The following is an 18,712-nucleotide window of genomic DNA, read 5'->3' on the forward strand; positions in this document are numbered from 1 at the left end:
ATATATATATATATAATGCTCATAAACCAACACAAAACAGAATTTTTGTGCCAACAAACCCAAATTCAAATAAACTAAATAAAATAACAAGATTTTATCCTAAATAAAAGTTCATAGCAAATCATGACTAAGATTAAAATAACTAAATTAAACATAGTAATTAAACCCTAATGAAATCCATTGGAGTCTAAGTTCTCTAAGTATATGTAATTAACCATCTTAGATTCTTCTAACTCCAAATTGTGTTTACTTTCAAATAGGACAACAACCATCTTCTCTAAGTTTTCCTTTATCTTCTTTGTCTTTGCCCTTGTCATTGGTCCTTAATGTCTTTCCAATTCCTTCAAGCCTTTTTTATTTTTTATTAATCTCTCCTTTTTTAAGAGAATTTGTCATCAAATTTGACTCTTCATCACCTACATCAAAGAGAGATAAATCAGATACATTAAAAGTAGCACTAACAGCATACTCATCTAGTAAGTCCACTTTGTATGCATTATCTCCAATTTTCTCTAAGACTTAGAAGTCTGTCCCCTCTTGATTGAAGCTTTCCTTCCTTTGCATGGGAAACCTTTCCTTGCGCATGTGTACCCAAACCTAATCTCCAAGTTCAAATAACACTTTCTTCCTTCCCTTGTTGGCATATTTTGCTTGTTGCTCCACTTTTTTTCAATTTGAGTCTTCACCTTTTCATTCAAGTTTCTAATAAATTCAGCTTTGGCATTGCCATCGTTATGCACTAAAGACGAAACATTAGGCAGTGACAACAAATTAAGCAGGGTGGAGTTGAATTAAATGTCCTATTATATACAAATTCAATATGAGGCAAACATTCATCCCATGATTTGACATTTTTTCATACCATAGCACTAAAAAGAGTAGTTAAGGTATGGTTTACCACCTATGTTTGTCCATCTATTTGTGGGTGACATGTGGTAGACAATAAAGTTTGGTTCCAAGTTTTTGTCATAGGGTTCTCCAGAAGTGACTCAAAAAATTTGAGTCTCTATTTGAATCTATACTCCTTAGCAAGTCATGCAATCTTACAATCTCCTTGAAGTATAGGTTTGTAGCATGTGTAGCATCATCTACTTTCCTATATGGAACAAAATGAGCCATCTTTAAGAAGTGGTCCACAACTACAAATATAAAGTTCTTACCATTCTTTGTCTTTGGCAAACATACAATGAAATTCATAAAAATATTAATCCAATGGTAATCTGAAACAGGTAATAGAGTATAAAAGCCATGGAGATTTACCTTGAATTTAGCTCTTTTGCACACAACACATCTTTTACAGAATTTATAAACACAATGTTTCATTCTAAGTCAAAAGAAGTGTTCTTGCAAGATTATTAAGGTTTTAGGTACACCATAGTGTCCTATCAAACTACCCTCATAGTTTTCTTTTACAAGCAAGTCACAAATTGAGCATTTAAGCACACAATTTATTCTTCTTAAACAAAATCCATCATGCTTATAAAATCCATCATGAGCTCTTTTTACAAAATGCATATAATTCAGCAAAGTCAACGTCATGCACATAAAGTTCTTTTACATGTTCAAATCTAAGCAATTTTATATCAAGTGTAGAAAGCAAAGAATAATGTCTAGATAATGCATCAACCACTAAACATAAGGAAATCATTCTAAGAACTCTACCTACTTAGCATGCCTTTTGTTTAATTTTTTTTTTTACCCTTCAAATACTTCAATGATTCATGATCACTATGAATTACAAAATCTTTAGGTAAAAGATAATGTTGCCATGTTTGAAGTATCCTAATCAAAGCATAGAGTTCTTTATCATAAGTAGGATGCTTCAAACATGTCCCATTAAGTTTTTTACTAAAGTAAGCAAAAGATGTCCTTCTTACATCAAAACAACTCTTATTCTAACATTAGATGCATCACACTTCAATTCAAAAGATTTAACAAAATTGAAAAGTGGCAAGTAGGGTGCATGCATAAGCTTATTTTTCAAAGTATTAAAAGCTTCTTGTTGTTCCCTTTCTCATTTAAAACTCATATTTTCTTAACAATTTCATTTAAATGTGCAACAATGGTACTAAAATCTTTAACAAAGTGCCTATAAAAGCTTGCTAACTCATGAAAGCTCCTCACTTCACTCAATCCTAGGGATTGGCCAATCTTTAATGGCTTTAACTTTTTCCTCATCCACATCTACATCCACACCTTTAGAATTAATCACAAAGCCAAGTAAAACTACATGATCTTTACAAAATGTTCATTTTTCAATATTTTCATACAATTGTTCATTTTTCAAGATCTCTAACACAAACCTGAAATGCAACATATATTTATCAAAAAATTTGTTGTAAACTAAGATATCATCGAAGTAAACAATAACAAATCTACCTAAGAAGTTTCTAAGCACATGATTCATTAAACACATAAAGGTACTATGTGTATTAGTTAACCCAAATGACATAACCAATCATTCATACAACTCATATTTAGTCTTAAAAGTTGTTTTCCATTCATCCCCCTCCCTTATTCTTATTTGGTGATATGCACTCTTAAGATCAATCTTAGAGAAATAATAAGCATCAAACAATTCATCAAGTAACTCATCTAAATGGAGTATAGGGTGTCTATACTTTACACTGATATTGTTAATGACACGACAATCAGTGTACATCCTCCAGCTTCCATCTTTCTTAGGTACCAAGATGATTGGTACAGCACAAGAGCTTATAGGCTTTCCTTAACTCATCATTTCTCTAACTATCTTTCTACTTGTTTTTAGCTCTCTTAAGTTTCTTAAGGATTGCTTCTGTATGCAATTTCCCAAACTCTAGTTAGGAGAAAAATAAAAATATATATCAAAAATTTTACCTAAAAAATTATTGCAAAGAGGCAAATGAAGAATTTCAAACCTCATCATCTCTTTTTCTACTAGCAAGGATGCCATTGTGGAAAGAATAAGGATTTTAAAAGTGAAAAGCATTTTAAGTTTTGGAAAGCCTTTGCTCAGCCTAGCGTTACCTGTAATTCAGTGTTCCACTATTTGAAGGATGACATTTATAAAGTCAAAATCTACTAGTGCAATAATTATTACAATATAAGCATTAGCAGAGGTGAGCTAGCAAGGACATAGGTGAGAAAGCAATGAAGTAATAGTGCGATAAGTACATGAGTTTAGTTTAATAACCTTGTTCGACTAACCTTTACTTGTAGTTTGGCACTCTAATATTTGAAGGAACTATCATTCTTAGATTATGCAATAAGCCATGTGACAACTACAGGGAATAATTATAACCCCTTAAATTTAATTTCAAATAAATAATTTCGTAAATTCAGAATAATAAAAGTTTCATAAAATATTTCGAAATAGGGAAATGATTATAAGTTTATATCAAATAACTGCTACAGGACCATTTCTAATACAACAGTCTCAAAATAACATGTTAAGCCCTATAGCAGTTCCATCCAACCCTTTACTGAGTCCAGTCCTGATCGTCTTGATTACTTGAAAAATTAATGTAAGGGTAAGTACTCTACACTACCAAACACACAAACAAGCATAAAGTCTCACCTTGCACCTATTCTACATCATTTTTAACACAATTCATAAAATATATTCACAAGCAGCAATACTACTCCATTTAATTCAAATATTGATGCACTCACGGCATCAAACAGTTTACACAAACACAAAATTAACCAACAATAATCCCGTGCATTCACTGCATGCCAGCCATGTTCACGGTGGCACTGTGATCACGGACTTTCACTATGGATGGTCGCCAGTTACCCCCGCCTCACGGGTCGCTCAGCAAAGGTAGTGGTCAGAAGTCTAGCCAGGAAGAGAGTGTGTGGCCCATGGTGCACCCGCTTCCACAGTCGGTGTCACCACCACTCCCTCTTCCCCAAGGTATTTCTACCATCCTCATCTTCCACACCTCCTAGTGTATCACTGAACCATTCACAGCACGTTACACAGGTGTTTATCACGTCCCATTCACACACATTGTAATATTCATTCTCAGTATGCGGCATAAAGCCCATAGTCATGCATAATACACCGCACAAAGCCTATATTCATTCATATTACAAGCCCTTGGGCCCACACTTGTTTGCAATAATCATTCTCAATACACGGCACAAGTGCCCACATACATTTACAACATAATTCATTTCAACCACACACACAATATTCACCATTATACAAGGCTCTCGGCCTACACTTATTCACATTACACGGCACACACATTGCACTTATTTACTCACATTGCAATATTCATCAAAATACATGACAATTAAACCCAAAAAGATAGGGTAGAGTCCCCCTTACCTTGGATTAAAGACCCACACTCGAATTCGACCACAGAAGTGCTCTCCACACAGATTTCAGCCTCCAAGTGTTCTCCACACAGATTCAACCTTTAATCTTGCTCTAAAATTGCTTTGGAGGCAATTTAATCGGTAGAATAGGGTTTTGGGTCAAGAGAATCGACAAGATTTAGCAGGGAAATAGGGAAAGGGAATCTCAATCCCTAAACCCCTTTTTAAAACCCCTCTAGTCGCGACACTCTCACTACGGCGAGATATTCTCATTGCAGTGAGGGGACTGCGAGGGGAGCAAGGTCCCCTCACTGCAGCGACTCTTTCCCTTGCTACAGCGAAAAACTTAGACAAAACTACTCTCTGGTTTCTGCAGAATCTCGCTACAGTGAGACTGCACTCAGAAATGCAACCAAAATTGTGGCTTTGTCGCTACAGCGAGAGGCCTCTCGCTACAGCAATAAGGAGACAGATTCATCCTTCTCTCCCAGTGCCCTCTCGCTACAGCAAGAATGCCCTGCAATAGCATCACACTTAGCCTGTTTTTAGCCCAATAAATCCAGTCCAATTATATATATTTATATACACACATCCATACCCACAAACATCATCATTATGCATTCAAATGTAAATTAATATTACAAAAATTTGGGACGTTACAATAATAGAGGAAGAACGCATTGCAATTGCTTAGGAAAAGGGAAGATGAAACATCATGGATGACAGAGCATGGGAAAAAGAATAGGGCGTTATGTGAGCTTTTACTTTTAAGAATTAATCTAAGTAGTTATATTTAGTCAAATGTATTTCATAATGATGTATGTTCCTTATTACATGATGTCTTTTTATAGGCTAGATTATGTAAGATGGTAGAAACATAGACTTCTCATACTAACTAACTTAACAAACTCAATTATTGATCCAATTGGTTGTAATAGACAACAAAACAACAAAATTCTCCTAAAAATTGAAAACTAACATTCTAACAAATCCTCCCTTGATACTGAACTTCTAAACAAGAAAACAGTATTAGCTACACAATTCAACCATTCCTAACCTTTTTCTAAGACTGGTAAACAATTCTGATTTTAATGACTTAGTCATAATATCTGAGAGTTGATCTTGAGACTTACAATATACAAATCAATCACACCATCTCTATGAAGATCTCTTAGAAAATGAAAGCTTACATTAATATACTTGTTTTTGCCATGAAGAACTAGATTCTTTAACTTGATTATTGAGTTGTTGTCGCAAAATATAGTAATAGGTTATTGTTGAGTATATCTAAGTTTTTCAAGTATCCTTCTTAACCATATACCTTGACAAGCACATGAAGTTATGATAAATTCATTTTTTATATATATATTTTAGTTAGCTTTTTAGCATATTTTTAATAGAAAAATAGAGTTAGAAGGTTTGAATTCCATCAAAATATCAATTTTGTAAATAAATTCAATTTCCATAAATTTGTTCAAATTGAGTAGATTTTATAGGTCTTTTTTGAAATTTACTTATTAGAATGAATGTGCAGGGAATTTTGAGCAATGAATTATGGGATTAAAGTTTTTAGAGGAAGAACTGGATGAAAGTGATCACTTTTCCCTTGGGAAGTAACAACTCCAAAGCCATTTTGAAAAAATTCAGCCGTGCGTTGACACTATCAACACCCACAGTGAGTGTTCTAGAAGCATCCTTCAAAGAACAAGGATGTGCGCTCACTCTGATCACTTATAGTGATAACACGCAAGTTTATTTTGCTGAATGAGGCTACGCGTTGCTCCTTTCACTATTCAAAGTGATTGTTCCAATCTTGAAGCACTATAGGAAGCTCTTTACGTTCACTTTCATCATCCAAAGAGACAATGTCAGGAAGACGGGATTATTTTGACAATAGATTTATTGACAATAAATTATTTTGTAATTTTGGATTCCACCTCCACGGAAGGCTAAGGATTGATGATTGATTCCTAGTGTAGTTCATAGTGGTTCTTGAGGTTTGAGATATATTGTTAATTCGAATTGCCTATTTACATAGGTTCTATTTTCTATAATTTCTTTAAATCTGAGTTTGGAATTGAATAAGGATTGTTTGCTTAATTTAATTCATGTTCTCTTCTTAGCAAAGAATTCATGATTCAGTTTGTTTAATTATAAATTAGATTCCAGATTTGCTTAATTCCAATAATCAAAGATTAGTATTCATGTAAGTTGCTTAATCATGCATGTGAAATTGAGAGTTAATTGACTCTTGTTCTGATTAACTCAAATTTGAGAGGGAATTAGGATTTGTTTCTTGTTAACTAATGATTAAATCAACTATGGATGAACTACGGATTGATCTAATTTGTCAAATCACTTTTTTAATTTTATATTTCTACTTTTGATAATTAAGAACTTTAAAACCACAATCAAACTCCCCTATTTTCTAAACCTAGTGCACACCATGTGTTTGATATTGAGTCAATCAATCAATGACTTATAGGAGCACAACCTAGGTTGATTTCACCTAGTATGACATTTTATTTCTTCATATTTTAATTAATTACAACAGTCCATCAAGCTATAATAGTAAACTAAGCCTTAATAAGGGATAAAGTCATGACAAATTGCTTCTTGAAGTACCATGACACATCACTTAACCCAAGCATGAAAACATACCCTGAAATGCTTTTCTTGTCATTAATATCCGTAACGTAGTCACTATCTGAATGGGCTATTAAATCTCCTCTTTTGTCTCTTCTACACATAATGATAAATTCTAAGGTTCCTTTTAAGTATCTAAGGATTCTCTTTGCAGTAACTAGATGCATCTCAATTGACTTTTCCATATATCTTATAACAAGACCCACAATAGACATTAAATCTGGCCTAGTACCAGTAAGATACATCAAACTTCCCACCATTTACGTTCATTGCAATTCTTGTTTCATCTTTGGACAACTTAAAGATTCAGGCACCATAGGATTAGTCACACTATAGCTATTCTGCATACTAAACCTTTCCATAATGTCTTTGGCATATAAATATCCCTTCAGCACATTGTGTTACTTCTATATATGCCTAAGAAAATTTTATTCTTCCAAGATCTGTCATATCAAACTCCCTTTACATAGACTCTTTAAATTCATCAAACATCTTCTTATCATTACAGTGTAGATTAGATCATCTACATAGAGGCTCACTAGTAATAATTGTCCTACTGATCCTACTTTAACAAACAAAGTATGTTCATGAGAACATTTTTCAAAATCTTGGTTCTAAAGTATGATTCTATCGTGTTGTACCAAGCCCAAAGGGCTTGTTTTAGGCCATACAAGGCCTTTCTCAACTTGTAAACATTGCTTTCCTTACCCTGCTTCTGATAACCTAAAGGTTAATTAATATAAACCACCTCATCCAGCTCACCATGTAGGAAAGCACTCTTGACATCAAGCTTAAACATATTCCAACCTTTAAGAGCAGCTAAGGCCAAAATGATTGTGATTGTATCCCACCTTGTAACAAGAGAAAACACTTCATTGTAATCAATTCCATGCTGCCGAGAGTATCCTTTTGCCCACCAGTTTAACTTTGTATTTTCAACTTTCTCATCTTCATTACACTTGGTCTTATAAATCCACTTCACTTTTATAGGCTTAGCACCAGGAGGAAGAGTGGTAAGCTACCAAGTGTAACATCCTTATTTTTGTATTATAATTATAATATTGAATATTGATTATATGTATGAAAATTAATTAATTTCTAGAGCATTTAAATGGTGTGAGTTATAGGATATCTCGTCCAGAATCACGCTCTCTCACTGTAGCGAGGATTCTCTCGCTGCAACTAGAATGACAGACAACAAAGTAAAATTTTTTCTGATTTTTTTGCTACAGCAAGAAGAGAGCTCGCTATAGCAAGAATTCCTCGCTATAGCAAAAGATGGCTCGTTGTAGTGATGATCTTGATTCTAAAGACCTAGCAGAGATTAAGAGCTGGCATGGGAATGAATAGTATCGAGTTCTCAATATTGAAATGTATTTTGGGTGCTGCTCTGGGACTTAAATAACTTTTTGTGATATAATTATTTTGGTCATGTAAATATTATTTTGAGTCTCACCTATTTTGACAAATAATTTGTAAATTACTGTATGAAATATGTATAAATGCAGGCCTTGTACCAATGCTTGTAAAAATTTATTTTGGATAATTATGACTTATATTTACTACTATTTACTTAATATTTCTCGGATTGGCAGACTTTGTAAACAACCTTATTCACAAATAGATATTTTAACTATTTATACTTATAATATTTGCCATATATGAAAATTTTATACATTATGCCAAGTTTGTATAATAGAATAAGCAACTTTTAAAACCTAAAAATTTAAAATGTATCAAGTTGGTATCAGAGCAATTCATCAAAACCAGCCTAAGCGTATAGGACTAGTTTGTTTGTGCTATGTGCTCATATATTCTTGTTTTACAAGAATATGAAGTGATTGTTTGTTAAGTATAGTCTATTAGTTATGGATTGTTTGATTTGTCTAAATTGTTTGAAATGTTTGCATTGTTAGAATTAGATATGTGATGTGTGAGATAGAAGCTGATTTGCTTATTTGGTCTTTCTTGAGATTAGAATTATGGCTGGTAGAGGTAGACTTGCTAGGGCTACAAATGAAATCTTAGCACGTATGGCACAAGTCCTGGAGACCTTGGTGCATAACTAGGATGCTGAGCCAGTTGACTATTGCAGGTTGTCATCGTTCACCAAGCATAACCCTCCAAAGTTTGAAGGGAAATTCGACCCTGAGGGAGCTCAAAGGTGGGTAGCAGACATTGAGAAGATTTTCAATGCAAGAGGATGATGAAGAGCACAAGGTGACTTATGTCACCTACATGTTAAGTAGCGAAGCAGAGGATTGGTAGAGGTTTGCCAATCAAACTTACCACATGAAGAAGGATACGTACAATGAGAGGCATTTAAGGTGAGTTTCTTAGGGAATTACTTCCCAAGGGATTTAAAGAAACAGAAGTCCAGAGAATTCCTTGAGCTGAAGTAAGGAAGCAAGTTAGTGGAAGAATACGCTGCAAAATTTCATGAGTTGATGACATACTGGTCACATTTCCAACACGAGGATGGTGACGAAGACCTGTGTGCCCAATTTGAGAATACGCTGAGGCCTGAGATTCGGGCAGTAGTCAATGTGTTCCAACTAACGAACCTACCAACTTTAGTGAGTAAGTGCAGAATTTTTGAAGTCAAGTCTAAAGAAAAATTATTGGACACTAGAGACAAGACCGAAGACCTCCAAGGTTCTAGAGGGGGCATACTCTAGCGCTAGTCAGTCTCAAGCAAGTAGGACTATGTCTCGTGAAAGGAAACAACAGTGGTTTCACCCTTTCAAGAGGGCCAATCAGATGTTTTTGCTGCGGAAGACCTCACATTGTGAAGAATTGCCCACAACCACCGTCAACATGTAGTATTTGCAAAAAGATGAGTCATTCTGCAAACACTTGCTAGTCTGCTCCTTAGAGAAGTGGGAGTGTAAGTGACCGTAATAGGCCTGCATCCTGACGAAGCAGTGGGGCAAAATTGAATGTGCAAGACGAAGTATTTGCCATGAATGAGTTAGAGGCATCCAAGTCAGACGATCTAATCAGAGGTAAATGCATCATTAAATATAGACTCCTTGCTATATTGTTCAATTTTGGTGCTACACATTCTTTCATTTCTGTGAATTGTGTGGGTTGCCTTGGGTTGCCTGTATCTCTCCTACCATATGATCTTACTGTATCTACCCCAATAGCTAAGCCTGTTGTGACCTCTTCTGTGTGCTTAAGTTGTTCTGTAATGGTTCATGGTAGCGATTTCAGTATAGATTTGATTTGTTTATCGTTTTCTCAACTTGATGTTATTTTGCGAATGAATTGGTTGTCATCCAATCATATCCTCTTAGATTACAAAGAGAAAGCTTTGATTTTTGGTGCTGGTATACTAGAAAACTACGTCAATCAACTCCAAGTAAGTTCTTGGAGCTTTCTTCTCTCTTTTTAGTTATTTTCTATGTATTCCCCTTCTCAAAATGTTTTCTTTTGTGATATCTAGGAAGATATTGGTTCTTTCACCAAAACCCCTCACTAACCCTCTTTTATAACTTTGTTCAAGGTAAGGAGGGCTCTATTTTGTGATTTTAAGCATAATAAATATTTTGCACCCATGAGAGTACTTTATCTATGTGTTCCTATATGATTTTTATGATTGATTAATATTTGATTGTTGTGAAAGTATGTTTGGTTGATTTTGTGTGTTAATGATATGTTCGAGTAGTATACTTGCTTGGAACTTAGTCTGAAAGTGCTTTACTAAGCATGATCTTTTTCGTGAGTGATGAATTTAGTATGAAAGAGAATATGAGATAAGTGTAAAAAGTTAAATGGATCTAGTGTGAATAGTTATAGAAATACACTGGGGTATAGAGTCCGGAGTTGATAGAAAATATGGGAGAAGCATAGGATGGTGAGTGACATTCACGCATGTGTACACATTCTTTCATAGAGTGAATGCGCCACATGGCCTTACACTCGTTTCCTGACTATACCTTTGCTAAGGGGCATGTTATTGTATACATTGTATTCATATGCATAGGCTAACCAGCGATTATTTACGTAGTTGTGTAAGACCTCAAAACTGCTAGAGGCATCGTATATCTATGATCACAGTGTACTGCGAGTGCGTATACAAAAAAGGGGAATATAATGATTTATAATAGAATATGTGTATATAATACATTATTGAAATTGATGTTATCTTTTGTTCCATGGTTATGGTTATGCTGCAATGTTAGTCTTTAAATTAGTGTTATGTTTAAATGATAAAATAAAAGCTCATCCTTACTAACATTTTCAGGGAACAAGGATGACAGAGCATCTGGAAAGAATTAGGCTAATAGATAGTTTGGTACATAATAAACTTAATTATATATTTAATGAATATCAAAGAACTTTGTTATTTTAAGTTTGTTTTCCTTGTTAAAGATATACCTAGGACTTTTATCACATTAGAGATAGATTTCTTTTATAGTGTTCCTTTTGATTTTCCTATGGTAGAATACATCATACCCTATGTATCCATATCTATAGAGGTATGTTAGAACTCTAGCAGCCTTCACATATATTTACATACCACGACCATGATCATCTTGGAAGACTATGTAGATAGACTTTTTAGCGAGCTGTAACACCTTATTTTTATATTTTATTTATATAACAATTTTGAAAATAATAAGGAAAAAATGAAAGAATCTTGAAAATATTTTCAAATGCAGAATAATTTGAAAGCAACTCAATTTAAAAATATAAAGTATCATTATAAAAGGCTTTCATAAACAATATTTTTAATGCTTTTGCTAAAGATTTAAGTAATAAATATTATTACAAATTATTACTCAAAATGGATGCCATAGAACTTTTAATCAATACATATTTCAAACACAGCTAAGTCCTATAGCAGTTCTTCATTCATTACAGCTCACAGAGTTAGGTGCTGATTTTCCTCGTTCCCTGAAAATATTATGTAAGGGTGAGTCTCTACCCTACCACACATACATCACATATAAGCATATTTCACTGATTAAAATCATGTTTTTACCGATTAAAATCTCATCAAATTAACAAGTACTTCATATACAACCTCAAATATACCAAGATCTATAAGAATACACCCAGATCTACTAGAATACAACTAGATCTACCACAAAACAAGTAGTTCACATAGGAAAATGATAAAGTAGAGCCCCTTACCTCAAAACAAAGCTTTTACAAAGATTTAGCCGAAGATTTAACTCTAGAACAGAGAGTTTCCTAGAACACCATGAACATCTATAAGAAAAAGAAGAAGAAGAGAAACGATTGGTAAATCTAACTTTAAATTTAGAAAAACTTACTTGAAATCCTTTAGAACGGATGTAGAATCAGAGATCTGAAGGAAAATCTAAGTTTATGAGGGTTTAGTATGAGAGAAAATGGTGAGATATAGCCTTGGAACCTTTGAGAACCTTGAATAGGAGTGAAAAAATGAAAATTTCGTGTGAAGCCCCCTTTTCATAGAAAATTTTAGAAATTTACTGTTTACCGCCGGAATTACTGTTCATGCCGAAAATACTATTTGTGGTCACTATTCACGCCATAAATACTGCGCACGTGTACTGTACACGTATGTGACGTTAGCATGACTTCAAGGTGACATTACTGATGACATCATCTTTTTTTTTAATGTAAATTTCATCCAAATCTATTCCAATTGTACTTTAATAAATCTCATTTTATTTAAATCAAAGTGCAGGATGTTACACAAGCTACTGACACAAAAGTCACAGCTGATTTAGGTGATCGTTATCTCGGATCAGACGATGATCTTGATTCTGAAGACCTAGCAAAGATTAAAAGCTGGCATGAGAATGAATAGTATCGAGTTCTCAGTGTTGGAATGTATTTTGGGGTTGCTTTGGGACTTAAATTACTATTTATGATGTAATTATTTTGGTCATATAAATATTATTTTGAGTCCCATTTGTTTTGACAAACAGTTTGCAAATTACTGTATGAAATATGTATAAATGCAGGCCTTGTACTAAGTTTGTAAAAATTTATTTCGGGTAATTATGACTTATATTTATTGCTATTTACTTAATATTTCTTGGATTGGCAGACTTTGTAAACAACCTTATTCATAAATAGATATTTTATCTATTTATACTTACAATATTTTTCATATACAAAAATTTTATGCATTATGTCGAGTTTGTATAAAAAGAATAAGCAGTTTTTAAAATTTAAAAATTTAGGATGTTACACCAAGTGTGGTTTCTTTTAATAGCACTTATTTCAACATCCATGGCCTTTCTCGAAACATTATGTTGTGTTGCTTCTTCAAAATTCTTAGAATTTGCAATATCCTTGAAAATGGCAAGTTGTGTATAACAACCTCATTTTATATAATGCAGTATAGAAAATAATTTCAAAATTTAGAAGGGAAAATTTAAATTAAGTTTGTTTACTTACAAAATACAAAGTGGGAAAAATACAAATCATTTTAGTTTACTCATACTTATAAAATTTAGATAACAAAGTAACAGGAATTAAACAATTTAAGAGGAAACATGAAATAACATTAATATACATTATTTTCATAATTTATAAGGGATTGAAATTTACAAAATATAACATCAAAATATATTAGGACTCATTTACAACATATATAATATACAAAATATAACAAGTTCTAGTGAGTGATAAATTCACATGTTTTTTAATATTTTACTTATCTTTTTCATAGATTTTTAATAGAAAAATAAAGTTAGAGATTGTAAGTACCATAGAAATTTCAATTATACCAATTATTATAGCTTTCTTGTTTTTGGTTCAATTTACATTAATTTTGTAATTATCTTTTGCAATTTTATTCACTAGAATAATTGTGCAGGAATTTTTGAACAAAATTTATGGAAATTAAACTCTTGAGAAGAAATGTGGTAAAAGTAACTACTTCCAGTACCCAAAATAGTCACTACAGCAAGCTATTTCCTAGAATCAATTGATAGTAACTACTTCCAGCAGTGAAAGTGGTCACTACAGAACCAGATCTGAGAGACGTGGCTGGGCATGTTCACTATCACTGATGATAGTGAACACTACAAAGAGCATTTCCTGCAAGGAGGTTGCGCGTGTTTACTTTCATTACTCATAATAAACATGTGCATGCATTTCATCCCAGTGAAGCTGCGCGTGTTTACTTTTGCTAGCCATAATAATTATGCATGCTGCACGTAATCACTTCCGTTAAAAAAAGTAAACACTATAGAGGGAGAAGCTGCAATGGGTTGCGCGTAAACACTATCAACAACTAAAGTGATCACTCCAGAAAGAGTTATTTTTACTATAAATAGGATTTTTACTTTTAAGATAGGGATCTTTTTGTCATTTCTAATACTTTTCATTTTAGATACATTTGCAAAGGCTTAGGTCAGACCTTGGGTGGCTACTAAGGGTTCCAAATTAGGGTTAATTCTTACTTTAATTTCCTAGAGTTTTATTGGATTTTATATCTTGCAATGATGAACCCCATTCTCATGAAGGGCTAAATTTTGTTATTAATCCCTAGTAAAATTTATAGAGGTTCTTGAAATCTTGGGTTTAATGCTAATATGAATTCCTGTCAATGAATTTCAACTTTCCTAATCTCTTGAAAATTTAGTTAAAGATAAAATGGAGATTGTTGCTTAATCAATCTTAATTTCATTTTTGACATGGATTCAAAGCTCAATTTGCTAAATTCTGGGTTTGGTTCTAAGTTTTCTTAATTCTAAGAACCAAAGATTGGAGCTTATGTAATTTGCTTAATCTTGCATGAGAAATTAGGGTTGATTGACGCTTGTTCTAATTGACCTAATTCTAGAAAAGGATAATGTATTGATTCTTAAGAAGATTCATAATGGAAACAATATAGATGAACTAGGAGTTAATATATTTTGTTAATTGAATTTTCTAACTTAATTTCTTACTTGAATGCCTTTAAATCTGAAAATAACAAACTCCTTTGTTTATTTTCTGAACTTAGTACTCATAACATGTTTGATGTATAATCTCATACCCTATATTCATAAAAGGGCGACCTAGTTTAGTTAGCCTAGCACTACATTAATTTTGTTTAAACTTTGATAGAGGCAGTGACAAATCTCTCCATCAATGAGTAGTCTATCAACCATAAGACTGAAGATGATACTAGTCGTCTCCATGCCATCTCTCTATCTCCACAAGGTCTTCGGAATCGAGATCTTCATCTGATCTGAGATAGAATCTCCAAAGTCTATAGTAACTTCTACACCTGAAACCTGCTCAAAGGTGACTCGAGTTGGTATCCCAAGGAAGTCATGATCAAGATACATGAACAAGTAGGTCACAGCTGCTGGAGTCCTAACTATGCCTTGATAAAGATACATGCATAAGATGTGGTGGATCATATTGGTTACAGAAAAATCTAAAAAGGCATACTATAGTATAATTCAATCCCAACATAATGGTATTCCTAGGTACATCATTGACATGCATAGCCAACGTAAAATAACATGTCCTCTAGTACTCATTAAAATACATAATTTAACCTACACTGTATAGAGCTGTCTATAAGTCTAATGCTCTCTCTCTAGGTGCTGTCATCCTAGTTTCCTTAAAAGTTATGTAAGAATGAGCCTTTATTCTCATTACCAAACATACATCACAATTAAAGCACACAATGCAAGTAAAGATAATACAACAATCAATTATGCCACAAAATCATATTCAAATACATGCATCAATTATTAATTATTCAATTTATTACATTTCCTTTCTACTAACACTTGGAGTCCTCATTTTACACTTTCACTGCTCCTACAATCCCTTGAGGTCTTCCTTAGCATAGATAGTTGCTGGGTAGCCGTAGCTACACGGATGCAACATATGCCAATTCGGCCCCTTTTAGGAAAGGCATGGTCAGGAGTTTAGGTCAAGAAATGAGTGTGAGGCTTGTGGTGCTCTTATTCTCATTTGTTATGTGCAATTCAAGAGAGCATCCACCACCCTTATTTCCCTAAGATTTCTCAAAATCGCCTCCATCTTCCACACTCTTAGTGTACCTCTAAATTGTCTACACTTGTCCTTATCATTTACTTTTCTCATTCTACTTCTCTTTTCATATTTCTCATCTCGTTTTCATATTTTCATTATGACTTCACTCCTCTTATTAGTCACTATAACTTAAACTCATTATTGTCTTTATACTCACATATTATTTACCCTTTTTCTTTTTCTAAGTTGCTCAAGTTCGTTTCATACATATGTTTATTTTCAATGCACATGTCATTTCAATTCATTAAGGATAGAAAGTCTCATGTTATCAACAAAATCATTTAGACATATATTCACAACCAAGAACACATAGCCATATATATACATACAAGAATAACAACTCATATTTTCAATAACTGAATAGAGCTCTCCTTACCTCAAAAGACAAGTTCAGGGAAGGTGGGAGTGGAAGAGGTGGTCCAATAAGCTAAGATCATCCTACACTTTACAAAGAGGAGTGCTCTTTAAGAAAAGTGAAAACAAAGAAAATAGAGTTGAAAATTAGAAGCCAAGCTTTAAGATACTCATCAACAATTTCATAGAGTTGAAGTTCGAGCTCAGATTTGGAGTAACTTCGGTGTTTCTAAGGCTTTTCTCTAGAGGAGGGAAGAAAGAGTTTCGAGAAAAAGAGTTAGGAAGTGTTTCTTGGAGTATAATGCAAGTCTCTGGTCTGAAATTTCTTAAATAGCCCTGAATCTCACGCGTTCTCGTTTGAGCGACGATGTCATCGTTTGGGCGAGCCACTTCTCGCCTAGGTGAGATATGCAGACAATGGTTCCCTCAACTATTTTTTGATATTCTCGCTTGAGCAAGCCCCATCTCGCCTGACGAGATGATGTCTAGAGAGCTGGAATTTTTTTTCTGTGAGTCCTCGCATGAACGACACATCTTACCTGAGAGAGATCTCAGCTCGCCTGGGCGAAATCACTCTCGCTTAAGCGAGGTGAAAGTTAGGCTAAATTCATCCTATCTCGCTTGAGCAAGAATCATCTCGCCTGAGCGAGATTGCCCTAAAAACATGCAGTTCTGGGTGCTTAGTCTCGCTTAAGTGAGATTCCCTACCCCAGACTTTTCTAAAAATGCTCAAAATTCATTCCCAAACACATCTTAACACTAAATAATTCATCAATTAATCAAATAATGAAAAAGAGGGTGTTACATTATGCAGCTCTCCATCTATGACAATCTTCTAACCATGTGGGTTGTCTTCTAATCCTTCCTTGAACCTAATTTTGTGCATTGCTAACTGATACATCAATTTTAGGTTCAATAGAATTTGTGTCACGAGTAGTGTCTCTTCAAATTTATCTACTGAGTCAACACTGCTGATATCATCTTTATTTTTTGCCATAATCTTTTATGTTATTTCTTCTTTATTTCATCGCTTCTATTTATTAGATTCTACAAACTTCGCATCTCTACTTATGATGATCTCTCTTATAACAAGATCATAGAGTCTATAGGCTTTGGATTCTTCACTTACTCCCAAAAGAACACACATGGTACTCTTCACATCTAATTTCTTCCTTTGAGCATCAAGTACATAAGCATAGGCCACACAACCAAACACTCTAAACTGTCTTACTGAAGGTTTAAGGCCACTTCACACTTCTTCAGGTGTAACAGGTTGTAGAGCTAAAGTAGGACTCCTATTTAACATATAGACTTACCAATTTATTGCTTCTAGCCATATTTTCTTAGGAACTTCCTTCTCTAATAGCATACTTCTAACCATGTCAATGATTGTTTTATTTTTTTCTATCTGCCACTCCATTTTGTTGAAGAGTGTATGTTGCAGCAAGTTGCCTTTAATATCATTATTCCTGCAAAACTTATCAAATTTAACTTATTTAAACTCTCCTTCTCTATTAGTTCTTAGACAACAAATGGACTTACTAGATTCTTTCTCAACCATGATTTTAAACTTCTTAAATACATCAAAAGCTTCAAATTTTTCAGAAAGAAAATAAACCCATGCTTTTCTACGGAAATCATCAATAAAGGTTATGAAGTACATTTTATTGCCATTTGAAGTTGATTTAATGGGACCACAAATGTTAGAACGGATGAGTTCTAGATGCTTAGAAGCTCTTCATGAACTTTCCTTTGGAATAGCCTTCCTATGTTGATTCTCCATCTTGCAATCTTTACATACAATTTATGATTCTTTAAGGTAAGGCAGCCTTTTAACCATTTCTTTCTGAATGAGAATTCTATATCCTTTAACACCAAGATGACTATACTTGCAAAACCATAGGTGTAGTATCATCTTTTTCAACTATAAAGCAAGCTATAGATATCACATAAGCAGCTACAGTAAACATTTGATTGGAGGACATCTTTTTTGGCATGATAAGGCATTTGTTAGTAGGAAGACTTTACACATGTTATTTTGGAACACAATAGTGAGATTTTTCTGCTAGAGTTGGCCTATGCTTAACAAATTATTCTTTAATTATGGGATATAGAACACATCAGAGATCACTTGTATAATCCCAACAATCTTTAGTCTAACACCCACTCTTCCTTTCACAACCATTCTTGAGTTGTCACCAAGTTTTTCAGATTATGTGAATTTGTCATTCAAATTAGAAAACCACTCCTTGCAGTCACACATGTGATTGCTACACCCTAAATCAAGAAACCAAGTTTTATTTTCTTTAATGGCTTTCTTCTCATCAACATAAGACGTGAGAAGCATCTCTTCCTTTCATTAAACTTTGCATAGTTTGTATTTTCTTCACGATTGGAG

At 33.7% G+C, this 18,712-nt stretch overlaps 1 protein-coding gene across 1 annotated transcript; it reads left to right on the plus strand.

Annotated features, from left to right (window-relative positions):
* Nucleotides 1-9,401: 9,401 nt before the first annotated feature.
* Nucleotides 9,402-12,760, plus strand: LOC113850757. Its single transcript, XM_027481303.1, has 4 exons — nt 9,402-9,534; nt 9,587-9,773; nt 9,880-10,318; nt 12,638-12,760. Exons 1-4 carry the CDS (start codon nt 9,402-9,404, stop codon nt 12,758-12,760), a joined length of 882 nt encoding a protein of 293 aa, XP_027337104.1.
* The last annotated feature ends 5,952 nt before the right edge of the window (nt 12,761-18,712 follow it).

Source organism: Abrus precatorius, unplaced genomic scaffold (assembly GCF_003935025.1).
Source record: "Abrus precatorius isolate BTA unplaced genomic scaffold, Abrus_2018 Scaffold9, whole genome shotgun sequence".
In the NCBI taxonomy this organism is placed as follows: Eukaryota; Viridiplantae; Streptophyta; class Magnoliopsida; order Fabales; family Fabaceae; genus Abrus; species Abrus precatorius.